This window comes from Trachinotus anak, unplaced genomic scaffold, assembly GCF_046630095.1.
Source record: "Trachinotus anak isolate AG129_WGS33_773 ecotype Australia unplaced genomic scaffold, CSIRO_AGI_Tana_v1 ptg000011l, whole genome shotgun sequence".
NCBI lineage: Eukaryota > Metazoa > Chordata > Actinopteri > Carangiformes > Carangidae > Trachinotus > Trachinotus anak.
In genome coordinates, this window is record NW_027273862.1 from 21,881,981 (window position 1) to 21,900,769 (window position 18,789).

Consider the following 18,789-nt stretch of genomic DNA (forward strand, 5'->3'; position numbering starts at 1 on the left):
TGATTGGATTTAAAGATTTCATAGGTTGAGTCTCACTGCTGGCCTTCAAATCCCCTCTAACCTGCTCTCTGCGCCTTTGTGTGGGACCTTTCATTTAGCAGACTCTTTGTCCACCAGGTCTACAGCCATCCCCTCTTTGTTGTCACTCTTACAAGAGGTGTGTGTGTGTGTGTGTGTGTGTGTTTGTGCGTGTGTGTGTGCCAGCCAGCCAACGCAGGGGCCTCTCCTCGAGATTCCCACAGAATTTGGTTTGGCTTTGTGATTCAAGGCTGGACAGTTGATCCAGGGGAGGACAGAGAGTAAAAAGAATGCGAAGACGAAGAATGAGCGACTGATGGAGAGAAAGTTGGGAGGATGCCAGATTCTATTGAAAGTCTTTGCACAGCGTTTGAAGTCAGAGGATAAGGATTTAGAGGGAAGCAGGATTATTCGGAGTCAATACCCTTCAACAATCCAGGCGTTCGGTCTGCTGCAAAGAAACTACGTAGTCAGACTATTTTCCCTCTGTTTCCTGTTGCAGCTCCTGTGTCAGACGCTAGTTAGCATAACACATTTCTAATCTTGTTATTGTTTTCGGTGCTTACACGGATAGTTTGACATTTAGGGCAATTTTCTCATTTGTTTTCTGGCAGAGAGTTGGATGAAAAGTTGGATACCACTTATATCAGTTAAATATGAAGTAACACCCTGCAGTTAGTTATCTTAGCTTAGCATAAAGACTAGAAACGGATGAAAACTGCTAGCCCGGCTCTGTTCAAAGGAAACAAAATCCCCTCACAGCACCTCTGCAGCTCACTAATAGGCATGCGATAGTTTGTTTGTTTAATCCATACAAAAACCAAAGTGTTGCAGTTTTTCAGAATAATGTACACGCCTGTTTTTTGCCTGAAAACCATTTCCAGCCAAGAAATAACCTTGCAGGTAATCTCCCATTATTAGTTTTTTTTTTTTCGCTTTGTCTTTTGTATGGATTAAACAGCTGAGATATAATGTGTTATTGCATAATTATGTGTTTGTAATTACGTTTATTCTCAACAACAAATACATTTTCAAAGCAACAGGATGCCAACTGGATTATTTCTATTAACATAATGAGTAAATGTTGTATATTAACGTATACAGTTAGTAGCAAAACATTTTGATACATGATGTTTCGGTAAGATGTTCACCAACAACGTATTTGTTTTCTGCCAAAAAAATTAGTTTTGAATGCTGTATCCTTTTCTAATGATTACAACGTTTTAATGGTTATGTTTAGGCACTCAAAACACTTGGTTAAGATTAGGGGTCTGGTTTATTACAGAAAAAGTTAACAGTGACTTCAGAGACAATGTGTCTGTTGAGATGAAATGAAAACCATGATCTTTCCCTAACCTTAACCAAAGTGCTTCTGTTGCTTCAACCTAACTGCAGATGGGGCTCTGGATGCAAATTGTCATCTGCGGTGTCATAGTTGTGTGCTTTGCACAGCCATCATCCACCTCAACCCAGTGATCCCAGTGGAGTTCATAAATGTACCGTTTCATTTACTAAAATAAAAAAAACTTTACTCTGCACATAATCCAGCCAGTGATTATGTTTGCCATCCATACATCCATCCATCCATCCATTCATCCATCCATCCATCCATCCATTTTCTGCCACTTATCCGGAGTCGGGTTGCAGTGGCAGCAGGTTAAGCTTGTAGTCCAACCGTCTCTCTCCCCCTTTTCCCATTTTCCAGCTCCTCCTGGGAGATCCCAGGCCAGATGAGATAAATAGATTATGTCTTTCACTGCCAAGTAATTGGGAAAACACTGCAGTAATATATATAAATGCCACATGGACGGATAGGTGGAAACTTGCATAAAGCTAGGCTAGCTGCTCCTTCCTGTTAACAGGCTTCATGCTACGCTAAGGCTTCTGGCTGTATCTTCATATTCAACTGACATGGCATGAGAGTGGTATTGATCCTTTCATCTAACTCTCCATCTGAAAGTGAATAACAGTAAATGGCCTCTGTGCCAACATGTTTGTGTGGTCAAATGTTTGTGTGTTGGAGCATATAGCATATGTTCTTCTCTTTCAGATTTTTCTTTTGGGTTTAATCTTTTGAACCACAGAAAGCTAAAGCATGCAAATTGTAGTTTTATGTTGTTACTTTTTTCCCCCCATAAATAACTTTTTAATACCCAACATCCTCATCTGACATTCCAAGAGAAAACCCTTGAGTGCTGTTACAGTCTTGTACTTGACGCTGATTGTTAACTCTCCATCATTCTGCAAGTGTTTATTGCTGCACAGGAGACCCAGTTCAGTCGACACACTTCTTCAAATCCTGGATGTCTGCTGTGTGTCCCAGATGTGTGCCTCAACAGTCACCCACACTTAGCGACATGAATACACACGCATCCTGACTTTTTCTGTCTTACATTTTGTCTCTGTCTCTTTCAAACACACACACACACACACTCACACGCACACACACTGCACTGTAGCCACTCACTGCATAGAGATGAAACCTAAAAATACACACACTTGTCAGCACTTTACATTGTTTGTCTCCTGTGTGCCCGTTTGAAATGGAGATTTATGGCTGCTGGCTGTTGTCTTTGGGCCATTCTCTAGATAAGATGACAAAGCATACTGCTAAACAGGAACTGTTTCTTTACGACAGATTTTTTTTTTTTTCCTTTTACAGATTTACATAGTGTTGACCTGCTAGGAGTCCAGCAGGGTAATATTCCAGTGTGATGTTTGTGTAGGAGAGCTGACTGTGCAGCTAAAAAAAAATGTACGACAGTGAGCAGCAAAGACTGAGCTCACACTCACAGCTCTCCGCACAAACCATGTTACTTTGATTTGGTGGTATGTTAAGTGAATGGTTTGGCCCATAATAGCTGCTTTTTCTGGAAGTAGCCCTCAAGTCAAACCAGTCATTCTTCAAATAATTTAGAAGTCCAACTTGGGGGTAAACCAGACAGAAATTAGGGCTGTTCTCTGCTACATCAGAACATTTGGCTGAGAAAAATGACTTTCTGTAACTGATACTGAGACAAATCTTCTCGGATTTCAGCACAAACGCACTGCAGTTTTATGGAGACATCAGTGTCATTTTTTTTTTTTTTTTCCCCTCCCAGTTCACTTGAACTTTTGGCATGTTTCGTAGGATTGTGCTTCTCTGTTTCACCACAGTTGTTTGGAAAAGAGAAATCACTTCTTCTGTCAGTCTGACGGAAGGAAGTATTTACTAAGCAAGGAAGGAGTCTCCAGGGATTAGGCTGTAGTTGTCTCGGCGATGAAATCCTTAACACAAGCAACACACAGCAACACACCAAGTCTACTGTCTGCTCCCACTCCCACTGCTTCCTCCCTCATCCTGTCCTTCTCCCGTACATGGCAGATATAATGGCATAATTGTCCTGCTTATCGCTAGTATCCTGGCATGAGTGACAAATGAATGTTGGTTTTACTGCTGGGAGTCCAGTGTCTGATGGCCTGTTCAATACTGTTGAGAAGTCTGTTTGATAAACTTTATAATCCTCCTTTGATTTGTCCCATGGCTCACATAGGCTTATGAGGACAGTTTTAGAGTTTTTCCTCATCTTTTCACTTTCATGAAAGTTTTTACATGTGTGTGTCACAAAGATATCCTCAGATAAACTCAGCCACTGCTCTGAGGCTCATTCATTCAGAATGAAACCGCACTAAAGAGTAAAGTGATTTTAATTGGTTTGATTCTGTTATGAAATGATTCTATATACACGTTACATAAGGACACAAATGTGACAGGTTAGTGCTAAAAACATCCACAGACAAAGTACAAAATGTAAAATGAAATCAAGTAGGCCTGAATTCATAGGTTTGTCGTTTGGTAGAAAACAGACATTTTTTGATAAACAATTTATTTATTGAAGCCCATTCTCTGGTTCCAGCTTCTTAAATGTGAGGATTTTCTGCTTTCCTCTCTTTGATATGATAACAAACTAAATACCTTTGGGTTATGGACTATAAACAATTTTAAGACATTGTCTTGGCCTCTTTATTTAAAAAAAAAAAAAAAAGTCATTTTATACAATAATTAGAAAATAATTGAGAGTTTGATCAGTGGTAAACATAATAGGTAGTTGCTAAAAATCTATGAAATATACTGTCATAACTTTTCAAGTTTATGTAAACAGCAGAGAGACTGCTGCTACTCCATTCACTTAAATAACATCTGAGACAGTTGTGTCAACAGGGTTTTACATGCCAAGTGGCATAAATAATTTCACTGACCTCAGAACCTTACATTTCCATTAAGATGCAAAACTGAATAAGAATCAAAATATGTTATATGTTTATATTTAAACTGAAGTTACAGTAATAAAAAAAAAAGCATATTAATGTCCACACTTGAGCACCAGAGCTGGGACAAGACAAGAGAGCATGTCTTAGCCCTCTACATCAGCTCACATTCTTTGCTGTGAAGATAAGACCTGAGCCCTGTGTCCTGATAACAATCGATCTTGGAAGTTATGAGTGTTTTCCAAGAGCATTTCTACGATGTCTCTTTAAATTTCTATATGTGTTTCCCAAAGCAGCACTTAAGAGCTAGGATATGTGCAGGCCATTAAAGAGCTTCTCAGTGTCCGCTGTCGGTGGAGCTGAGGATGATGTCGTATACACTTTCTTTTTTTAACTGTCTGTAAGCTGAACTGTATTTTAAAAATGCATCCTATCAAAAAGCGCAAGTGTGAACAACACAAAGAAAAATGCTTTATGCTCAGAGTTGTCCAGTATGAAAACAAAGGCTAATGTCCAGTCAGCAGCTTGCAGCTTGCTGCCCTTTATAATCCATGTTACAGAGTGGAAGTGAATAATAAAGTCAACTTTGATTGATTTAGATGCCACTCGAGGTACATAATGTCCTACTCTTAAACGTACAATCAGGGCCGAAAAGTAATTCAGGCTGTGAATTTGGCTCCATCCCAGGCCAACCTCATGCTATTTCTGCTGGCTAACCTTATTTGCAGATGTGATTGTAGCACGGTACATGCTAGCTATACAAAAACTTGCGCCACTGGGAAATGTCCCAGTTCTCCCAACAGATCTGTCTGCCAACAGTAAGAGCGTTAATAAATCATGTAGTTCTTGCTTCCTCCTTCAGGTTCTGGAGCTTCTTAAGATGCTCAACAAGGATTTAGGAGACACTTGCTAATCTATGGTAATTTCCAACAGCATCTTCAGTTATGATGCTCTTGGGAAACACCCCTTAAGCTTAACGAGGTTCATAAGATCAATTTTACAATCATTTTAGCCTCAAGGAGGTGTTAGGAAAGAGGCCCTGTTTTCTGACTGTCACATGGGCACGCTGAGCAGCATTTTTTTGAAAGGTGCTGTTAAATAAAGTTTATTATGATTATTGTTAGTGCAACAAGCAGACGAAAAGGAAGATGCTCCTCTTCCACCAGCGATTGCAAAAATTAAACGGTAAATTCTGTTCTTGAAAATTCTTGATATTTAACTCAATATTTTTCAAAACCCACTAAAGCAGGCAAATATAATTAATTGCTTAAAACTCCAATTTAATGAATATTAAATGGAAGTTGTTACAGTTCTGTATTAATTACTACCCCCCACCCCCCCACCCTTTGCAGTCTGACTTTTGCCAAAACAAAAGTGGTTGTAAAAATGTTTGGCACTTTGTAGTTAGTTTCGCAGGAATACTGGTGTGGCTCTATTTAGTTAAGGTCTATTGTAATTAGAACTCCATCAATAACATAATGACTCTCTTTTGTAGGCCAGTCATCGGGGTGGAATTACACGGCTTACCACTTTCAGACCCTTGAACCTAATGTTCTGTATCATCTTTTTATAAATCTGATGTAATTATCCAGTTCAACAGAGTAATCACTGGCGTGCTGTGTGCATTAGCCCTTCTATTGAGGCTCATGACAGCCCTGTTGGCTCCTTCGCTGGCATCTAACAGCTCCCTAAAGGCCAACCGCAGGAAACCTTCAACAGCCTCACACAGAGCCACCTTTGAAAGCTAATGAAAGCTTTATTATGATATTATTATTTTCACTCCGCCTCTTAAAACTGTGGCAGCTCACACTCCCCCCCTCTTTCTGTCTGGGTTTCTACGTGTGTGCATGCTCCGAAAACCTTTAATGTGTCCTCAACCTGAGCTGTGTTTCTACATGTGCAGCATCTATGAAAGGATATTTGACCTATATATACCACCCACATACACACACACACACACACACACACTTCCCTGTGACCCTCTCTGCCTCTTTTCCTGAACGGCATATTAAAGGCTATGTTCACAGCGGAGCTCTGTGCTCTTTGAAGTGTTCAAGAGCTGCAACAGATCCTCAAATATTGACTTTTAAGCCTTCTGGAGGTAACGGAGAGCAGCAGAGAGAGGGAGAGAGATGGGGAGACACGCAGAGGGAAGTGTCTCTTGTTGTAGTTCAGATGGGTGTTGTGAGGTTTATGACAGGTGGGCTGAATCTACTCTGGATAAATATATGTTTGTCAGCTGTTAATGTATGTAGGAGGGGTGTGTTTATTGTTGTGGAGGAGGAAGTACACAGAGATGAAGGCTGATGGTAAGCTGAGCCTGACTCCAGGCAAAATAGATTAAAGTGACTCATGTCTTTATGTGGATTTTTCTGTCATTTCCTCTCCTTTGCTTTCCCGTTCTTTCTTTTTCTTTCATCTCCTTCTCTCCTTTCCTGTCCCTCCTTACCTTTTCCTTGTCTCTCCTTTCCTCTACTGTCCCTTTCCTCCTGTCTCCTCTCCTCTCACCCCTCCTCCCACCCTCTCTGAGAAAGCCTGAGCCAGAGCACACTTCTGTAACACCTCTGAGCAGGCGACTGTTTTCAGTTTTATAACAATGCCCCCTTTATTGAAAGTGAGGACGGAAGGAAAAACGTCCCAGGGCTTTTTAAACTTTTCTCAGGAACCTTTTTTCTCCTCTGCTGCCTGGTCAGTCAGTTGCTGTTTGCGGTTGAAAAGGAGGCAGATGGACAATCCAGACGGCTGAAACTTATGTGGAGAAGCATTTTGAAATGGGAGAGTTTAGCATGGCCTTTCCCTCTTTATGTATTTCTCCCCCTCCTCATGCAAACATGCTGGCACATGTCTTAACACACACAAACACACACACACACACACACACATAAAAGGCCCCGGCTTTGCGTGGTGGTTTGTTTGTAGATCAGAACAAGCAGGTACACTGAGCTCACTCATCCACACTGAATAACACTTTGTGCTTCTCCTCAATCTCAAGCTAAATCAGGACAGTCTGGCAGACTGTGTGCGTGCTTGTTTGCGTGTATGATGCTGTCGTCCTGACACAAAATCTGGTTCATTCGCCTTATCTGTTCTCTCGTCACTCTTCTGTCTGTTCGCGCCGTCTTTTTCTTTCCCGAGCAGCCAGCTCATGTGGATGCAGCCAGGTGAGGCCGTCAAACGCTTAGCTCAGACTTGGAGAGCTCTGTGTTGTGCCCTGCGATCACAGAGCTGCCGTCTCTTCTCCACAAACTAACATGCTTGTGTGAAAATTTGTCATGCCAGAAAAGCTAAAATGAGATTATTTAAAACTCTTATCAAAACCCTGACAGTCCTGCATTCAGTGGATTTTGGTGAATGAGTGCTTTGTTGTCGTAAACGTGTACTGCTGCTTCTTTTGGAGATTGCAGGCAGGTTTATTTTTACATTCTGTGTCCCACAGCTTAAGAGTGTGTTTGTTCGGAGAACTCGGTCAGACCAGATCAGCTTCCAGTTTACAGCCTGAGAGAAAATAAATGATTTATTATCAGGTGAATGCACACATTTATGGTAACAGTGATTTATGTAGAGACAAAGTGAAACTAAATTCTTGATGTTAGGCCAAATAAAATGATCACCCAAAGACACTTGATGAACATAATCAGGTAAGTGCATATGGTAATATTACTAGGTTTCTGGCACAACTTCCTAATATTACCTATAATATATTCCTTAATATCACAGGTTTCATAGACAGAACGGTGTAATTTGGTGCTAATTTTAAGGAAAATTTAGATAGTGTTCACTTATAATCCTCCCAATCAATTAATTGCAAGCATATCCTAGAGAGTGTTTTGGTCATTGTGTGGCAGATGAGCTGAACAAACAAAAACATGTAAACATGTTGGCGGACAAGCACACAATTCAACTTATATGAAAAAAAAAAGGCCAATAATAAGTAAATAATAGATGAGCATTTACTTGGGTTTAAAGGGAGTTGTACAGAAGTGGTTCTGGAAATGAACATTAAAACTTAAGGAAGAAATTTGAAGACTTTAACTGGAGTGTTACTGCACCTGTGGCTCTGCTCTTCAAAGGAAGAAGACTGGATAGACGGAGGCTTTACCCTACATCTTTCTGCGTCTGAAAGCAGTCAGTGTCTGACCTTTTCCTATTCCTTTTAAGTTACCACAAACATTTGTGCAGAAAACAGTGTCATCAAACTACATCCTGGAACAACAAAGTGTGGTTTGCTTTTTTTCTTCCTCTGCTATGCAACAATTAAAGACATAGTTTGCTGTTGACTCTACTCACTGCGCCATCCTGCAAGTCATTGACTTTCATTGTGTGTCTTTTGCTCTGGGATGAGCTGAAACCCACAGAGCCACTGACTCATCCTTGCTAGATGGAGAATGGCCTTTTCTGCAGCCTATCAGATGTCACTGGGCTCCTCTGTTGTGGTCGCAGCCATTCAGAGAGCATGAATCATATTAGTAAAAGCCATTTTTTCTCTGCTTGGCAGCTCAGCAGCTCAGCTGAGGTCGGCTGGCGGCATTTGAGAGCTGTAAACCTGGAAACACAGGGATCTTCAAAGTAGCTGATATTGCTGCGATTAGTTCGTGCATTACAGTGCACATTTAGGTATGCATGGGAATATAGTACAATAACTGTCTCTGCTTATTCTTTGTGTGTGTGTGTGTGTGTGTGTGTGTTTGTGTTTGTGTGTTTGTGTGTTCTTCAACTACAAAGGCTCATCTTATTACTCATGCAGCTGACTGATCTTTGTTCCTAGTAACATGACTAAGAATACACACACACACGCACACACACACACACACACACACACACACACACACACACACATACATACACAGTTATGGTCTCAGACAAGATTTGGATTAAGAGTGAAACTGTGCAGCACAAGTTCCAGCTACCTCTTTATCTTTGTCTCTGATGAATAACTGACTGACAGAGCTGAATTACATTTAGCTGTTTTTAGCTGTTGACACTTTTACCAATCCAGGGTAACTAACAGCAAGAGAGGAGGACTGTTACTCTGAAATATTTGAGTCTAAACAGCCGATCTGATTAAATAAGAACGTGTGCACATCGACCGCTTTAGGACTGCCTCTATGTTTTTCTTTGACTGTAGCTTAAGGTTTTTCCAAAGTACAAAATAAAAACAGGGATCAGTTTCCTGTCTGGTGACAGTAGTCAGACTGAGCATGCAACACCTTAAGTCAGTTTTAACAGGCTGTATGTTTTCCCCTCAATATCACACTGATCTAATTTTCTGTATGTGTGCATATTAAAATAAAAAAATGTCTCCCTCTGGTGGCGAAAGCAACACCTGGCATTTCCTTTTCAGTTCACATCCTCCACTGGTTTATCCTGGACTGCCTGGGCTGCTTTTACTGTTGTAGTCTCTATACTGATTAATAATTGTCTGATATCTTTCTGTCAAAATATCACTGGTTCCTTCCAAAGCAATCAGGTGCAGAGGGGCACAGACAGAGAGATTGCATTATCGAGTGACATAAAATAAAAATCCTTTTTTTCTAGTTTAGTGGTTTAGTGCCAATAGCCAGAAACCCTGACCTTAAGTGTAACTCATCACTTGGTTAGCTACCCCTGTCACAGTTAACAAGATCATCCTACATTAAAGAAAATGAGAAGTGCAGCAATTATGGGAGAAAGGAAGAAAATGGGATCAAATTTAAAAGCCTTTTAGACATGGAGAAAAGCTCAGCTGCTGTGGAATTTAACTGAAGGGGCTCTGCGATTGGTATATTACAGCCAATATATCTGGATGATACCCGAGCTTTCAAACATTAATTGTTCACACACCGATCAGCCACAACTTTAAAACCGGTAACCGGTTTTCATGTTGTGGCTGATGGGTGCATATTAGAATTTATTGACCCTGCCAGCGGGCGAGGGAGCGGGGTGATGGGTTGCATGTTGTCCTGGCTCCTTTAAATGACTGTACATGATGCACATGAAAGATTGATGTTGACTGTGTTTGTGCTATTTTATTGCTCTTTGTCTGCCCTGTGTGAGATGGAAAATAGTTGCTAATAATGTTTTTCATTGCTTTTCCATTTTTATTGCTTCAGGAAAAGGGGAGGGGGGGGGTACTGCTGTTGAAATGTGCAAAAAAAAAAAAAAATATATATAACATCACATTTTCTGACACTGGACCTAGTTTCTGGTGGTCAAGTCAGTTCAGGTTTGAAAGTTCAGAGTATATGTATCATATTTAATAATATTTCTGGCTATTTACATAATTACAAAATAATGTACACATATATATACCCACCCTGCGTTCAGCTGCCACGGTTAATCGAAGCTGACTGTTTTCTGTAATGCTGGCTCAGCTTCTTTTTTACGTTCACGCCTGCTCTCCTCTTATCAGCTGGGTCATTGACGCTTAGAACACACAAAGGCAAAACAAGCACATTGAGGCATCCTAATCACGGAGATAAGGATAGAAAATAGATAGAAATAAGCCTATTATAAGAAATAAAAAGAACATGTAGTGTAAATAAAGGAAGATAGAAACGGGTTTCTCCATGGTTGTTCAGCTTTAAACCTGCATTAACTGCTTTTTTTTGGCAGCTTGGTTGCAGCAGAGACACGCTGTAAACACAGTTATTTACACATCCAGCAAACTTTATTTAATATCATTCAGTTGTCTTTCTGTCCACCTGATGAATAAAGTCCCGTATTCACTCTCTTCTTAGCTTTGTTTTGGTCTCCACTAACTCCTGAGAGAAATATCTGTATCTTCAGCTGCGAAATGCTCCACTATGATCACCAGCTAGTTGCTGACTTTGTCTGTCTGTCAGTTGGTGCTGAGCAGGTAGAGTAGAGTGGGTTTATCAGGGCCACCTGTCGCTCCTGAAAACAAGGTTGATGAACAGTAAAGCTGCAGGCTGTAAAACAAAAACAGTGAGCTGAAAGACAATAAAACCCTCCCCTGAGATAAGGGAAACTGGAGTCAGGTGATAATTTGTCGTGGGTTTGTCACGATGAGGGAACCCTCTCACATTACACTCAGTCATTTGATCCGTTGTCGATGTTGAAATATTAATTACAGCAGCTTTAAAGAAACATTTTTGGCCTATTTGTTTCAAAATGTGAACAGAGCGTCAAATAGAGTCGGCTTAAAGATTTCTATCTCTAAAAGGTAAAAGATACACCTTCTTCTCATCCTCCTCCTTAGAACTCTGCTTCATCACTCTTTTTCTTTTTCCTCTCTTCCTCTCCCTGCGTTATTTCTGTCCTCAGGCTTACCCAGAAGCCTGGCTGCTGGTCTAGGCCTCCAAGTGAGAGACGCAGCTTCGCACTTTCCTTTGTGAAAAATAATGCCATTAACACTGCCTGGACAGCTAGCAACTTCTGTGTGGGTGGGTGTTCCTCTAATAGAGCCGACTTGTTTAGACAGCAGAATTACTGATGAGCTCATTATCCATGCCTTTTTAAGTTTGCCTTTACATACCAGGCTGTTACTGTAAAAATTGGTATGGGACTCGATGACAAGATTTAAATCTCAAGAAGCAGAAGAAGAAAGTGGTGAGAGACGGAGATACAACAGAGACAAATCTGTTTACTTCACAGATTTCCGTTATGTGGTCTGACAGGTGGGATTCATTAACCCCACAAACTGATGTGGTAAACCCCCCCCTGAAGCACGAGCTGTAATCCCTGTGGGACTCTTCATAACTCTGCCTGCTCTGCTTCATACATCCCAGGGCTGCAGTAATCTCTGACTGTACTCAACGAGCACATATTTCTCTCTCTCTCTTCGTTTCTCTGCCTGTCTGAGCTCCTTCCTTCTATCTGTCTGGTTCATTCACACAGTCACACATACACTCGCACACGCACACACCCACGGCATCTACACTGCACTTTCATAGCTGCCACTCTTGTCATTGCCATTCTTTACACATTCTCTCTCTGTTTTTCGTGCTGCTCCCTGACCAGAGTGGCTGCTGCGTGGGAGGTGCAGCTTTCTTGCATATCCACACATAAACGCACAGATCTCGAGCCTCAGATCTTGTTAGACCTACCCGGTCCGTGAGAGAACACAGACGACCTTCGAACCAGTTCAGTTCCTGGTACCTCAGAGTTTAACGCTGCCTGTGGACATGACAGACCCCCCACCACCACCACCACCACCACCAACTCCATTGCAGTCGCCCTCTCCAGGGGTCTTTCGGTCAGTCATTCCACATCGGTGCATGCCTTCACCCTGACTATTTCCTCACACCTCATGACAAGCACATGATGTGAGAATGGCCATGGCTCAGGTATTAGCTGAGACAAAAACTGGAAAAAAAAAGTGAGACAGAGGGATAAAGACAAGCTTGTTCCACTGGTGAAACATTTTCTGTTGAACTGAGGTCATTCCTTCACGTCTGGAAAAACATGCACAGCTTTCTTATTATATTCTCATATCACGCTTCAGAGAAGTACATGGATTTAAAATAAAGAAGAAAATAAAATTTAAAAAAAAGAGCGCTAATATTGGCCCATGCAGATTTTTTTTTTTTTGACAGCAGACATTTAGGCTTGTCATGGCAGAAAAGCACAGGTGATAACATTAGAAACAGCTGTATTCGGTGTAGGTGAACTAGTTTCAGCACCCTGGTGTTGTGCATGCTGGTTGGCTGTCATGACTCCCTTCCCTGTTAAACACCATGCTGTCAGTTCTGTTGAAGCTCAATGAGTAGCCTGACACTTGGGAGAATATGCTTATTTGCTTTCTAGAGTTTGATAAGTAGATCGAGGAGAGGATAACCTAGCTTAGCCTAGCTTGGGCGGAGCCATTTGTCCGTTTTGATGTTGCTACATAGCCAGTGTTAGCATTAACACCTGTTTACTTACCGGGCCAGAATGAATGTTGTGAGTTCAGCGTCAAACTTCATTTCTTTACTCACCAAGAGCTGTCTCCAGAGGTGGAAACCAACGTCAGTGTTAACTCTTGTTTCTCTCACTCATTTTCTTCTACTGAAGTCAGCATGCTAACCAGCTAGCCCAGCTAGCCCGTCTCGTCACTTTCCAAAAGCGACTCACTATAGCCTCCAATCTGCCCAGAGGGCTTATTATAACTTTTGTATTATAGTGGTTGGCTGAATCACCACCAAACGCTCCCAGCAAGAAACCATGTTTGGCGGCAGAGAAAACTTAGAAATAGCGCCTTTTAAAGACTGGAAACAGCTGTGCTATATTTTGTGTTTATTCCGCAAAAACAAGAATTATGGTTTTGTTGGGGGTTACTGCCATGTTCAAGTCAAAAGTGCAGACAAAAGCAGGCAAACAGGGCTGTCTCAAGTCAGCCAAAGTCCATTGTTAAAGGTAATTAAATGCTCAGTGCTTTACTGAACATGGTATTTTTAATTCTCAGACGTTCAGCTCTGCAGTAAAACATTCATTCAGGTTAATTACGATTCAAATTAAACTCCTGTGGCATTAATAGTGTTTTATAGCAAACAATTCGCTTACAGCTGCCATCTTGAGTGTGAACATGGAAATCTTCCCCTCCCACATGGTGTGAATGTGGCACGTGGCACTAAGCTTACCGTCTCCTGGCACCAACGTTTTATTTAACAGACTTAAAAATATTCCTGAAATGTTGAAGTCTTACTTTAACTGCACAGACTTCTCAGTGGGAACCAGCTTTTATTTCCGTCCTCGACTGTGTCTTTGGCTCACCTGAACATTTGCTTCCTCCTTATGTGACTGTTGGATGCCACATAATGTTGCACAGTCTGCACATTTCTCCAAACAACCGCTCCTAAAATACACACATAGAAACACACACGCAAGCAAAGCTAGATATTGCTCACAGGACTGGGTACAAACCTGTGGCAGTCAAAACAGCAACAGCATGATATGCTTTTCCCTCGTGATGCAGCAGTCTGAGCATCGGATTACTTCACACAGAGGCAGTTTCAGGAGTGGACAGACTTTCGTGTCACATGCAGCTTAGCTGAATCTTTTTAATATTTACATGATAAAAATGAGTGGACGATCATGTGATGATGAAAGTGAATCATGTTTTTAGGTTGAAAGTGGGCATCTTATCCTCATAAAGCTAAAGCAGGGAGTCTGTGGGCATGCTTGTGTAATAGCAAGTGTTCGTGTGGGTTGTATGCAAAAGGTATGGACATTATCGTAATGGCTTATTCTCTGAGGAATTAAGTTGTGAAGTTCCTATTATCCATCCTCCCGTCTCTCTTAACCTTTCTTCTCCCTCTTTTCAGTCTCTTAACCTCAGCCTTTCTTCTCTCATGTTTCTCCTCCATCCTCTTCTCTTTTTTATCCACCCGCTCTTGTTCTCACTCCAAGAACTCAAGGAGCTTTTCTCTCTCTTCTCCTCTCCTCTCCCTCACTGCATGCACGCTTGATAGAAGTGGTTGGTTTATTAAAATACTATTTATACTGTAGCTCTGTTCGAATTATATCACAACAGCTCCCACTCCATTGTGTGTAACCTCTTTCTTTTACATTTTTCATTGTCAGCTCAGCTTTTGATTAGAGAACAAACTGCTTCCCACAGACTCTACTTTCTGGAAAGACACAGGAAGCTTCTCTTCTCTTCTCTTCTCTTCTCTTCTCTTCTCTTCTCTTCTCTTCTCTTCTCTTCTCTTCTCTTTTCTCTTCTCTTTTCTCTTCTCTTCTCTTCTCTTCTCTTCTCTTCTCTTCTCTTCTCTTCTCTTCTCTCTTCTCTTCTCTTCTCTTCTCTTCCCAGCAGGGACAACTTACCTTTGAAGCAAGATAAAGATGATAATGTGTTGAAATGAACCTGGGTCCCTGTGTAATCTTTTGTCTCTCTCTCTGCTGCTGTTCATCCCACAGAGACCTTTGAGGTTCTGATGAGGCAGGCGGAGAATCACACTAATGCCGTCCTTCAAGAGTCTTACCGCAGCATGGCTGATCAGGCTGTGGGCCCTGTGCGGGAACTCTTCACCGACATCGGTCTCTTCCTGCTGGGGTCGGAGCTCAGCGTTGATGAGTTAGTGCAGCGATTCTTTGACGCTCTCTTCCCGCTGGTCTACAGTCACCTCATCAACCCAGGTCTCAGTGACATATCGCCAGGCTACGCCGAGTGTGTGAGGTCGTCAGGACGTGACGTGAGGCCGTTTGGTGGGGCGCCCGCCCTCTTGGCTGATCAGATTGCTCGCTCTGGGGTCTCCGGGAAACTTCTTCTTCAGGCACTGCACCTTGGCATCGAGGTCATAAATACTACAGACCACTTACAGCTGAGCCGTGAGTGCAGACGGGCCCTGCTCAAGATGCACTACTGTCCTCACTGTCAGGTACGGTAGCATGTCTCTGAAGTGAGTTTATCGATCTGAATTGATAAAAGTCTTCGCTAGAATTGCTGATCCCCAAAGTAATTTGCTTCACAGGGCTTAACCCAGTCCAAGCCCTGCATGGGTTACTGCCTCAACGTGATGCGGGGATGTTTGGCGAGCATGGCAGAGATTGACACCCACTGGAGGGAGTTTGTTCGCTCGCTGGAGGGCCTGTCAGCGCGGATGCATGGACCCCAGGATCTAGAGCAAGTGCTTCTGGGAGTTCACACACTGCTTCATGATGCTGTCGGACAAGCTCAGAAAAATGGACCCCGCCTCTCAGCACAGGTCAGATCATCTTAGAGGAGACTGTACTAGGGCACTGTGGGAGGTGAAAACCAGTACCACCAGTAAAGAATAGAGAAAGGATAGAGCATGTCACTCCTGGAGTGTTTTTTATACTGAATTACACTGCTATTCAAGTCATTAGCACACATAACAACAGGTTAGTTAGACCAGAGCAGGCCAAAACTCCCCAGAAAGACATCTGTGTGGGCAGGGCCAAGGCAGTCAGGAACTGAGACTGCCAGGCAAGACAGAGGAAGGTTGTCAACAGCTACTCCTCAGGCTTATCCATCATCATCCATAAAAGTTGAACCATGAAATTTTTATTTTCACATCTAACTTTCTGTCTCTGTTGATGCCATTCGTAGTGAAATGAATGCTCCTGTATGTTTGTACCTGAGCTGCACTGTCTCTGCTGCATTGATTGAGACACCACAGCTCCATCTAGTGGTCGACTGGTGTAACTGCTGCTTGACAGGCAGCACATCCAGAAATTGGAGATGATAGGCTTGGCTGCACTAATGGCCTTAGTATAAACATCTGTCACTCCCCCAGCTAAAATAAGGCCTGTTTGTCACGCACCAGTACAGTTTAACAAGATTTGCAAATTCTCAAAATGCACATTTTCTCCCAGAGTCTTTAGATCTAAATTTGTGTCTGTCTCTTTGGGTAATAGGTGCATAAACTGTGTGGCCCACCAAGCAGGAAGCCTGCACATTCAGTCAGCAACCAGCACAGCAGCAGCAGAGAATCCATCCCTCTTACAGCTCCCATCAGAGCGTCAGGGGACTCGCTGGCTGTCAAGAGAAGGTAAGAGGGCGAAAGATGCCAAATGTGTGCACAGAATTTTTTTTTTTTTTTAACGATTATACATTATACATTCATAAAATCTGATATTAATATGTAAAACACTTTTGATAATCAAGTTAATTATTTGTGTGTCTCCATGTGGCTGCTTTTTCAGGGACTTTCTGAACAGTCTACGACACTATCGCACCTACTATGGTGGTCTGGCAGATCAGCTGTGTGTGAGTGAGCTGGTCTTTGGTGACGGGCTGTCCTGCTGGAATGGAACTGACATGGTGAAAAGGTTTGTTTTAAAAAAAAAAAAACTGATAACACAGATGGGTGTCAAATAAAATAAAACCAACATCAAGTGTGTTAATACAGCAAGGAGCCATGACATGACACAAAACAGCTTCAGTGCCTAGTCTCGAACTATTGGCGTGATGAGCAACCATTCATTAACCCACTCATGCTTTTCATGAAAGCATCCACATTTCTGTTTTTCTACTCATTTATTCAGGTTTTGTCTTTAATTTGTCACCCATCTGTAGTCTTTGCAGACCTAGGTGGCAGTATTCCTCACCAAAGACTTTATGGCATGCCACTGTTTCATATCTGTATGCCAACATCCAGACATACACACCCAAACATTCAGAGATATAATGGCATACCTTACATCCAATATTTTAAGCATTAAATAATTCAGACTACAGACAGTCACATTTATACAGTATGACATGCTTACAAATGATATCAGTTAAATGACGGAAATGATCTTAATTTTTTTTTTGCTTGTGCATTTATAAATATAGTATACTAATATATAAAGTATAAAAAATCATCAGAAGGAAATCCTGCAGCACATGAGAAATCAATAAGTTTTGCTTGTTGCGTCTTCACCTGCATATCTGAGCTTCTCTGTGCAGAATGATGTGTGTACAGTGTTTGTTTTCACACCTACTGGTTATCTGCTGGAGTTTTTCTGTGCTCACCTTAAATCTCAGTTTTAACACGTGTGTGTTACAAGCAGGATCTGGGGACATCACAACCAAGCTGAGAGCCAACTTTGGTTTGATAATCAGCTGGTGACAAGTATGATGTGGAAACTTGGATCCGTTGGTGCACATAGACTGTGAACTCATTTTCAGAGAAGTAGAAGAAATCTTGTGTTAAAATATAATTTGAATATTTATTGATGAATGAAGAAGGGGTATATGTAATTAGTTATGTTATGCCTTTGTTTGACAGGACAGTGTAGAGAGACAGGAACTGCGGGGACAGACATGACATGCAGCAAAGAGGGGAAAAACATGAAAAAAAAAAAGGGGTGGGGTGGGGTTGTCCTTAAATATGGTGTTTTATTGATATCTTGTCTCTGCAAACATACCGTTAGGACATAGAATTAAGCCTCAGTTAGATTCCGAGTTATTGCTATAAAAAAAGAGGTTGTTGTGGCAGATATCTGATTTCTGGTTTATTACTATACTAAATCTTGGCCTCTAATTTCTTCAAAACCTCCCCATATTCTGGCGGCAGATAGACAATTCAACTAGCTAACAGCGGTGTAGACATGTCACTGTCAGAGGTAATATCACCTCAGTGTGCACACATACACAGCCTTTCCTGTGAAATCTTAGTTTGCTCGAAGCCAAAAGGAAACAAAAGGTGAAGCCAAAAGCTCCAGAGACATCTCACTGTGCGATCCTTGTATGAGGAGACTGTTTGTACACCATTTGACCCTGCCTCAATTCACATACAAACACCCTTCATATATATATACACTGCCCCCATGAACAAACTGACACCAATGTAGAATTAATCTATTAGCTGTTAGTGCCCGCAGACATAGATCTTGGATATGAATGGTTGTGAACTGGAGCAGACAAACTGGCCTCTTTCATAGTATCAGTCAGTGGCCTTGTCTCCACTACATCACAACTCTTGATCTTAGCCATGCTGTCATCACTCAAGGACCCCCTCATATATCCTCAGTCTGTGGTTGTTCCTCTTAACTGTCAGCTGCTGTCAGCGCTGTGGAAACAGCAGGTGGACCTGTGTTTCAAACCACGGTGAGGTTGGAGTTGCCGGTTCAGGTTAGATGGTCCATTGTAAAAGA

At 41.8% G+C, this 18,789-nt stretch overlaps 1 protein-coding gene across 3 annotated transcripts in view; it reads left to right on the forward strand.

The window, feature by feature from the left end:
- The window catches only part of gpc5a (glypican 5a), a 126,889-nt gene that overhangs the window by 17,012 nt on the left and 91,088 nt on the right, over positions 1-18,789 (forward strand). For all 3 annotated transcript variants that reach the window (XM_071488970.1, XM_071488969.1, XM_071488971.1), the window contains 4 exons: positions 15,103-15,563; positions 15,657-15,890; positions 16,564-16,697; positions 16,852-16,977. In XM_071488970.1, coding sequence (XP_071345071.1) covers positions 15,103-15,563; positions 15,657-15,890; positions 16,564-16,697; positions 16,852-16,977 — 955 coding nt within the window. The remainder of the gene's footprint in view (positions 1-15,102; positions 15,564-15,656; positions 15,891-16,563; positions 16,698-16,851; positions 16,978-18,789) is intronic.